Source organism: Chinchilla lanigera, unplaced genomic scaffold (assembly GCF_000276665.1).
Source record: "Chinchilla lanigera isolate Chin_1 unplaced genomic scaffold, ChiLan1.0 scaffold00036, whole genome shotgun sequence".
Taxonomy (NCBI): Eukaryota; Metazoa; Chordata; class Mammalia; order Rodentia; family Chinchillidae; genus Chinchilla; species Chinchilla lanigera.
Window position 1 is genome coordinate 14,435,306 of NW_004955437.1, and position 8,475 is coordinate 14,443,780.

General features: G+C 47.8%; 1 protein-coding gene across 5 annotated transcripts; it reads right to left on the minus strand.

The window, feature by feature from the left end:
* Positions 1 to 516: 516 nt before the first annotated feature.
* Positions 517 to 7,357, minus strand: Rps24 (ribosomal protein S24). 5 transcript variants are annotated; one of them, XM_013516999.1, is made up of 8 exons: positions 7,251 to 7,357; positions 5,479 to 5,544; positions 5,186 to 5,395; positions 3,879 to 3,989; positions 3,765 to 3,767; positions 3,258 to 3,275; positions 978 to 999; positions 517 to 594 (listed from the first exon to the last, which is right to left on the minus strand). In XM_013516999.1, exons 1-6 carry the CDS (start codon positions 7,251 to 7,253, stop codon positions 3,270 to 3,272), a joined length of 399 nt encoding a protein of 132 aa, XP_013372453.1. In that variant the 5' UTR covers positions 7,254 to 7,357; the 3' UTR covers positions 517 to 594; positions 978 to 999; positions 3,258 to 3,269. The 5 variants fall into 5 exon arrangements, with proteins under 5 accessions (XP_013372453.1, XP_013372454.1, XP_005389954.1 ...); XM_013517000.1 differs by lacking the exon at positions 3,765 to 3,767 and having other exon boundaries at positions 7,251 to 7,356; XM_005389897.2 differs by lacking the exon at positions 3,258 to 3,275 and having other exon boundaries at positions 7,251 to 7,356.
* Positions 7,358 to 8,475: the final 1,118 nt, after the last annotated feature.

Sequence of the window (8,475 nt, forward strand, 5' to 3'; positions counted from 1 at the left end):
CCCCAGCCCAAACACCCAAGCTCCCTGACTTGCTCCGTGCAAATGCCCGACTGACAGCCCAGGCACCCACCTAAATTCCTCTAACAGCCATCCTGGGATCCTCTGTGATTTAGAAAAGCACACATAACCCTGTTTAAGTCACAAGAGTTGGATGACTCATCCACCAACCAAGCACACACCAAACCCACATATTCGTTAGACCACAGTGGCCCTCAAATTCCATCCACACAAAATGCACCCACCCCCATAAATGCAACCCTGCAATACAGGTGACAGGTCCTGTGTACTCCAGGGTAAACAAAGATGTGCTCTAGTCAGTAACATCTACCAACGCTCCCAGAGAACTGAAGTGAGAACAAGCTGGGCTCTAGGATACCTGCTGCTCAGAGGAAAGAACATCACCCCCAGCCGAGCTTTCCCTGAGCACTTGATGGACAGCAGTTAGCAACGTAAACCTGTGCGTGGGTAACACCCCAGCGAGCTGCTGCCAACAGACTCCACACAGCCAGACACAGGCAAGTTTTTACAGTTTATTAATCCTCTCGTGAAAGTCAGTCACCACAGACAGGCACTGCAGAATCTTTACTCCTTTGGCTGCGAAACAACAGAAAGAACGTGAGTCAGCAACTGCCCTGTAAGTTTTTAAAGTTGTCAAGAAATTCCAAAATTAACAACATTCATGCAAAACAGACACTAGTGACCTACAGTCGTTATGTTTGTGAGACAAAGTTAACAACAAAAAAATTAACAACAAAAAAATTTCAAGTTAGGGATTAAATAAAAAATTAAACACTACTAAGTTTAAAAACACAATTACAAAAACTTCAACAGTCATGTCACTGTTAGTATTTTAAGAGGTTACAACTCAAAGAGTGTTTGCAAATCTGCATACAAACATATTTCACATGCTTTTTTGTACACTACAGCATGAGTAAACCAAGGACTCTATGCATCTACATTAAGAACTGGAATTATACCTGTTCTCCAATCTCCAGCTCACTGAATCAGTGGCAGGGAAGGGAAAGAGAGGAAAAGAAACAGTTTGTTAATGAATGGTCCCTTTCCAGACTCCAAAAGAACCTGCAGTTCAGTGCATGCAATCAGATACCTTCACATGATTGTTCTGTGCTTCGTAACTGTACCCAGAATATGCCTCAGACACATCACTGATTTCATCCCTCCCGGCTCTGAGCGCATCTTAGTTGTGTTGTGATGTTAACGAGGTGGCATGCCATGCCAGCAAGGTGCCAAGCCCAGCCCAGCCCAGACCAGCACTGCCTGGTTGACATCCATACCCTGGAGCCTCAGTACCAACCAAACCTCAGGCTTGAGACTCCCCACATGCTCAAATTTAAGCCAGCCCTAGTAGGAGAGCTCTAAAAGGGTCAGGCAGCCCTTTTAGAGCTGTCTCAGCTCAATACTTTTAAAAGACAACACTCACAGCACAAAAGCAGTACAAATTAATACTGAAATCAAAAGCAGAATTTGTATTTATATGAGACTATTTATATGAGACTACTTAGGCTTTTTAAAACAACTCCATTACATCCAAGGGGTAAGAACAAATACCAATGTTAACATCAACCCAGCTGAATTTGTCAGGCATGGTAGCACATGCCTACATGAGCTACAATGCCTATAATCCCAGTGCTCGGGAGGAGGCTGAGGCAGGAGGATTGCTGTGAGTTCAGGCCCAGCCTGGACTACACAGCAGGAGATCCTGCCTCAAAAAAACAAACAGAAAAACTCCAAGCTGAATTAAAATGAATGTTACTGGTTGGGCATGGTGGTGCACACCAGTAACCTCAGCACTCAAAAGCTGTGGCAAGAGCAACAGCCTGGGTTAGAGCGAGCTCAAGGCCAGCCTGAACAACATGGCAAGACCCTGATTCAAAATACAAAAAACAGAAAAAAGAAAACTACACACCAAAAAAAGGAGAATACATAAATATAAATAAGTAACCAGCATTACTGCGCTGACTTTTTCTAAGCCAGAGTACAAGTGTTCATTTTGCATTCATTTCCAGCTGGCTCTGCAGAGCAGCACTCCTGAAGTCACTAGAGCAGGCTGAAGCAGGAATCTCAATGACTCGGGTTCCCGCGGGAAGTCCCTCCACAGGAGGGACTCAAAGCTGAGCATTACCGCGCGGGACTCCCAGGCTGGGTGAAAAAAGAATCGGGGTGTTAAATGTCCTTCAGAGCTGGGTGTCGGATAATTCTGACTGCCTTTCTGTCACTTCTGCCAACACGTGTGGCCCTCACCACCACAGGGGCCCCAGGGAGTGTAGCACCTCGGGGTGCACTCGTCACTACCCACCCTATGCTCCAGAAGTCGATGGGATCAGGCCTGAGCAGGCGAGGTTTCCTGCCTTGCCTGGCAAGGAGGCAGGAAAGCCAGCCAGAGGCAGCAGCCTCACTGTTTCAAACCCTACCCATGCTCAGCACACTTCACAGCTTACCAATGTAGGCTGCTCCCACGTGCAAGAATGTGTCTGACACTGGATGTTTGTTCCAGCTGTCCTCAACTCCACAATGAAATAATTTGAAGCAGTCCAAATAAACCACTAAGTATTTCATAAATTACATGTGGCTTTTACATATAGATATATATAATGTATCTGCAACACAGCAGACCATTCTGAGCACACACCTGTGGGGAAAGCGCTATCAAAGCCTTTAATGTAATATCCTGGTAAAATTTCTACCAAAAACACAGAAGAGCTAGAGACGTGACTTCATGGTAGAGCATCTGCCTAACCTATATGAGGCCCTGGGCTCAATCCCAAATATAGGAAGGGGTGGGGGCTAGGTATGTACCAAAAAAAAAATGGAAATGGTAAACATCAGCTTTGAGGATGTCACCAGAAATCCAGGAAACAAGTTTCTTACCAGAGCTGCCCAAACCTCCAGAGGGGAGAGTGCTGCGCAGAGGAGAGCGCTTCCCAGGAGTTAACAATCGTGTTTCCAGAGGCCCAGGGCTCTGGGCACGGTGTTTCCAGGCAAGTGGAAAGGGCCGAGGACTAGGGTACCCACCTGCTTCCAGTGAGTCCCCTCACCACTCGACATGCACCTTTTAATTTCCAAAGGACACATGAAGTGTGCACCTGGCTCACAAAGTACTCTCACAACTCAGCCCTGGCGCTAAGTGATCACACTACAGTGTGTGTGAGACACTCTTCCAAAGCCAACATGCAAAAAGCATCAAAGCAATCTGAGTGAAGGCGCCGCAACCCCACACCGTGCTACAATCTCAGTACCTGCCAGACACTTCATTTCTGACGAACAGTAATCCAAGACAGTAGAGGGAAAAGGCAAAAAAAAAAAAAAAGTTCACAGAATATTTGATTATTTGATTTCATAACCCAGCACCTTAATTTCATCCAACTATTTATAACTAGCTAGCAAAGCAGACACAAAAGCTGCTATGGCCAAAATCACTGAGTCTGGGCTCCCTGGAGAAGCAAGCAGCCCTGAGGTCCAGGATGCCTCTCCAGTGCACCAGGAAAGCACAGGCCACACTGGTCCACTGCTTTGGAAACCAGAATCCATTAGAGAAACCAACAGCCCCAGGGAACGAGATCCGTTCCCGCTGCCCGTGCCAGTCACGAGTTAAAACCTTCCCGCGAGGGCACTGGAGGCGCACCACAATCCCTGAACCAGTGTGGCCCCATGCTGGCTGATCCACGCGCTGACAGGGGTGGGCCAAGCTACTCTACTGGGTGTCAGGACACTACTGTGCTAGGTGGCGTCTCTACGCACGTTACCTTCTGTAATCCAGAAGAGGAGGGAGAGAAGAAACATTAAGAAAGGTTATTAAAAAATCACAACAGCTCCTTCCCAGAAATTCAAGACCCTCCTGCATTGCCTGTGACCTGTACCTTTTTGCCAGCACCAACGTTAGCCTTTGCAGTGCCCCTGACTTTCTTCATTCTGTTCTTGCGTTCCTTCCGCTGCTTTCTTGAGGTTTTTTTCTTCTCATACAGGCCGTGCTGCAGAAGACAAAAGTCCATCTCGGTATTCGTAAACAATAATGCTCACTACCCAGAACTCCGATGGGGAGCTGTCTAGGTCGGGCTTATGAAAGACAACTGAAACTTTTCTTTGTGCACTACCAAGACACCACCTGTCTGTAATCACAGTACTCTGGGAGGCTGTGTCAGGAAAATCTCAGGTTCAAGCTCAGCCGGGGAACTCAGAAACTTAGCTACAATCTGTTGCAAAGAAAAAAAAAGCCTGGAAATGTGGCTCCATGCAGTCCTTGTGTTCAAAAAAACGAAAAAAACCACCCTGCAACTGGCTTTCTTTTGGACGCCTCTGGGTATCAACACCTCTTTGCCTGAGGTCAGTGATGCCTTTACTTACCAACAGCTCTACCCTCTCTACATTCTTATTCTTCTCCATCCTGTTTTCTTGTTTTTTTTTTCCCTGACAGGGTCTCACTTTGTACCCCAGACTGGCCTCAAACTTGCAACCCTCCACTTCAGTCTCCCGAGTGCTGGGTTACAGGTGTGGCCACACACCCAGCTTCCACTGTCTACTCTGGCATCTGCAGTTCTTGCGGCCCAGCTGGTGATTCCCAACTTTTACAAGGATCTCACCTTCAGGTCACATCTCAGCCAGGCCTTCCCAGGCCCCCAGTTATCACCAGTGCAGTCCCTACCTCACCCATTTCCCTTACAGATGCTGTACCGGATGACTAACACGGCAACAAGGAGCAGCGTGTGGGTGACACGGGGAGAGGTGAAAGACACATCCAAGGGAACGTCCACCATGGAGCTGTAAGCTAGGCAGCCAGCCCAGCACACAGCTGAGGTTCACTCAGCTGGGCTTCATGCTCAGTACAAGGCCAAAACCCTTCTGTGCTCCATGTAATCAAGTCCAAACTCACTGTTGCATTAAAAGCCTCAGAGAACCTGGTGCCAAGCTGCAGTTCAACCTCAGCATGCGACTGCTCGCCCAGCCCATCTCCATAAGCTATTTCATCTGCCCTCCACCCGAATTCCAATCTCAGAATCTCAACCTCCACACTGTGCATCAAGAGCACCTTAATCCACTAAGGTGTCTGTCTGTCTGTCTCCATGCTGGCCTCCCACACTACGTGGTCTTGTTCACTCTACCACACCCACGACACAACAGCACTGAAAGTCAGTCTGCAAGCGCTGCTGGACCAGCCAAAGGTACCTACTCTTGCAAGTCTATGTTTGGGCTCATTTTTCTTCGCATAATCCAGGGAGTCGTAAATCATGCCAAAGCCAGTTGTCTTGCCACCACCAAAATGGGTTCTGAATCCAAACACAAAAATGACATCTGGTGTTGTCTTGTACATTTTGGCGAGTTTTTCCCGAATTTCTGTCTTAGGTACTGTTGCTTTCCCAGGGTGAAGGACATCAATGACCTAAGAGAAGACACCAAGTTCGGTGTTAATTACAACGAAATACAACGAACAAATTGAATAGGGCTTGACCTACCCTTCCTTACCATCTGTTTCCTTTGAAGTAGTCGGTTGGTCATGAACTTCCGGGTTCGGATAGTTACTGTGTCATTCTGAAAACATGAACACACTAGTTAATAAAAGAACTCAGGCTTGTACTGCTGCTGCTGTGATTTTCCACTTTCTGCAACTATACTAACCATAGCCCATCGCCACATGGCTCAGTAATTAGAATTCAGTAATATTTACAAAGCAACTCCTCGGTTTCAATTCTTCAATTTTGAGACAGGGTCTATGTAGTTCACACTGGTCTTACACTACGTAGCCAAGGCTGCCCTCGAACTTTTGGAGATCCTCCTGCCTCAGCTTCCTAAGGGCATAGACCACCTTATCCTGGTCAGTTTTTGAAATATTCAAAAGCCCCAAGGCAGAAACAGGAAGGCTCCAATGAAAGGAAAAAAGGCAAATTCCCATGTCCACTGAACACACTGTGCATTAACACCAACATCCCAGGACATACCTAACTGCACTCCAGCTTTCTGTCCATCGGTAAATCCTACTTCCCTTCCTAAATTGCAGGTTATCCCTCTGGGCAGTGCTTCCCCACATCTGCATTACTGATATTTTATTTTATTTGTATTTTTATTTTTTTTGTCTCTTTGAGACAGGGTCTCGACATGCAGTTCAGGCTGGCCTTGAGCTCACTTTGTAACCCAGGCTGGTCTCGAACTCAGTGATCCTCCTGCCTCAGCCTCCCAAGTGCTGCTGTACTGATATTTTAATCTGGGTAATTCTTGGGGGGTCAGGGGCTGTCTCAGGCTATATAACACGTTGTCTCCAATCAGGTACACTTCTAGTAACTTAGTTGTGTTGATCTAAAATATCTCCAGACTTTGCCCATTGTTTTCAGGGGTAAAAAATCACCTCCAAGGGAGAATCATGTCTGCACTCAATCATAAATATCACTCTACCCTTCTTGAAAGGCCTCAAAGACCTCACGAAAAAACCATGTTCCCTTCTGAATGACCCAAGAGCTTTTATTTTTACGTACCAAGGTACGTAGACATTTCTCAAGCTTACGCTGACCAGAAATAAGTTTTCCAAACTTTGGGGGAAAGGCTGCCACCAGCGACTGACTTGCTAAAGCGATCTTTCCATGTCAGCTGGAGAACCCATGCCAGCAACCACCTCAGCGATACTAAATTCTTGAAAGCGAAAGACAAGCAGGAAAACAGCGTCCAGATGGAGCAAAAGACAGGCGCTGAGCCTTTAGTGACGGAGCTAACACCACGACGGGGACTTCGGGCAAGCCCACCTTTTAGCGGCATCCCTTCTCAGGACCTCGGTTTCCTCAATAGGAAAGGAGGATCCGCTCGGCCAGCAAGTGTTCTACTCTACGGGTAGACGCGCTCCGACGCGCCGCCACTCGCCGCCACTCGCCCGGGAGCCGGCGGCGCCTTCACCCCGCGAGCTGCCATCACCCGCAGGCTGCAATACCGCAACAGGCGGCTGCAGCAGACACGCGCCCCCGAGTCTACCCCCGCCCCATTCACTGCGCTCCACCAGGCAGATCAGAGCCGCAGACGCTCCAGAGTCCCCGGACCCCGAAGCCCGGCGTGTCCCGCGCCACAGCGCAGCCTGCCAGCCAGCCCCTACTTCCGGCAGCCGCTCCGGGGGGGCCTAGGAGACAGACCCCCGAAAGACACAACCAGACGACAGCAGCCGGACTGCGGGAGGCTGCAGCTCCAACGGCGACACTGGGGGAAGAAAGATGGCTCTGATTCGCGGTAGATGATAACCCTAGTTTGGAGCGACTCACCATGATGGCAACAGACCCTCAGACAGCCAGGGAGGAAGAGAGAAACGCTCTCCTCCGGCCAATCATATCAACGCGCACGGAAGGACCCCGAGCGACGCCAGCGTGGGGGCGTGTCCCTGGCCGTGAGGCCGACCGCGTCAATGCCGGATTGAAAATGCCTAAAACCCCGCCTCCCTGACCTTTAGCCACACCCTGAGCTGCTGGATTGGCCAATCGGGAAGCAGAACAGCTCCAGAGGCTACATTCGCTCACCCACGTGTTACATTTCAGCTGAATTCCTTTTGTTCAATTTGCCCTACTCGGAATCTCCCTAAACTGAATTATGGTTTAAACTGTTCTCATCCGAGGTAGATGTGGGTGGACTTAAGACATCTTCAGAAATCTCAACTGGCCTCATTTTAAAACCAGGGGAACGGCAGAGACCTGGACTGAAAACCTTCGTTGTCTCACGTGTGACCACACTGAACGTTTTATAATTCATAAATTATAATTATTATAATATAATCATGTTATTATAATAACATCCACAGTAGTAAATGTTATTTTCTGAGACTTTTATGGTGACTGTCTGATTTAAAAGGTTTTTTGTTTGGTTGTTTGGTTATTTGTTTGTTTTGAGACAGGGTCTCTATGTAGCCCAGGCTGTCCTGGAGCTCACTGGGGTCATCCTGCCTCAGCCTTCAAGGGCTGGGATTACAGGCGTGCGCTACCACACCCGGCCCTAAATAGTTTTTAAACTCTTTGTGCTATTCTGCAAATGTCAGTCCTTAGAAAAAATGCATGTCTAGCATTTGCTTGATCCAGAAATTAGATCATGGGCATATAAATGCCCATGATCTAAGGAAAACGTAGGGGAGACTTTCCCAAAGCCTAGCGTGGACGAGGGTACAAGATCTAAGGACTGCTTGAGCATTCTTGGGAATAGTAAATCAGTCCTCCTTGAGTAGTTAGTATGTGCCTGTTACCTGCTAATTACTTTTACCTTTATTTCACCATTTAATTTATCAACTCTAAGAAATAAGGTCCTTGGTGCTTAGCCTTTTTCTATCAGAGGAAGCTAGGATATAATGAAGGTAAATAACCTTCCCAAGGCCACACAACTTCTAAGGGTCCCACGCTGGCACTGAATCCAGGAGCTTTTCTCTTCACCTCTAGTGTTAAGTCACTCATCCAAATCTTGCTTTAGTCTTGTTACGGTGTTCTGAGAACTCCTAGAATTCTTTCC

Coding starts and splice junctions, on each gene's coding strand:
- Rps24 (XM_005389895.2), bottom strand. Junction 5,396..5,478: donor TACTTCAAAGGAAACAGATG/GTAAGGAAGGGT, acceptor GTCTTCTCTTAG/GTCATTGATGTCCTTCACCC. Junction 3,990..5,185: donor CCAAACATAGACTTGCAAGA/GTAGGTACCTTT, acceptor TGTCTTCTGCAG/CACGGCCTGTATGAGAAGAA.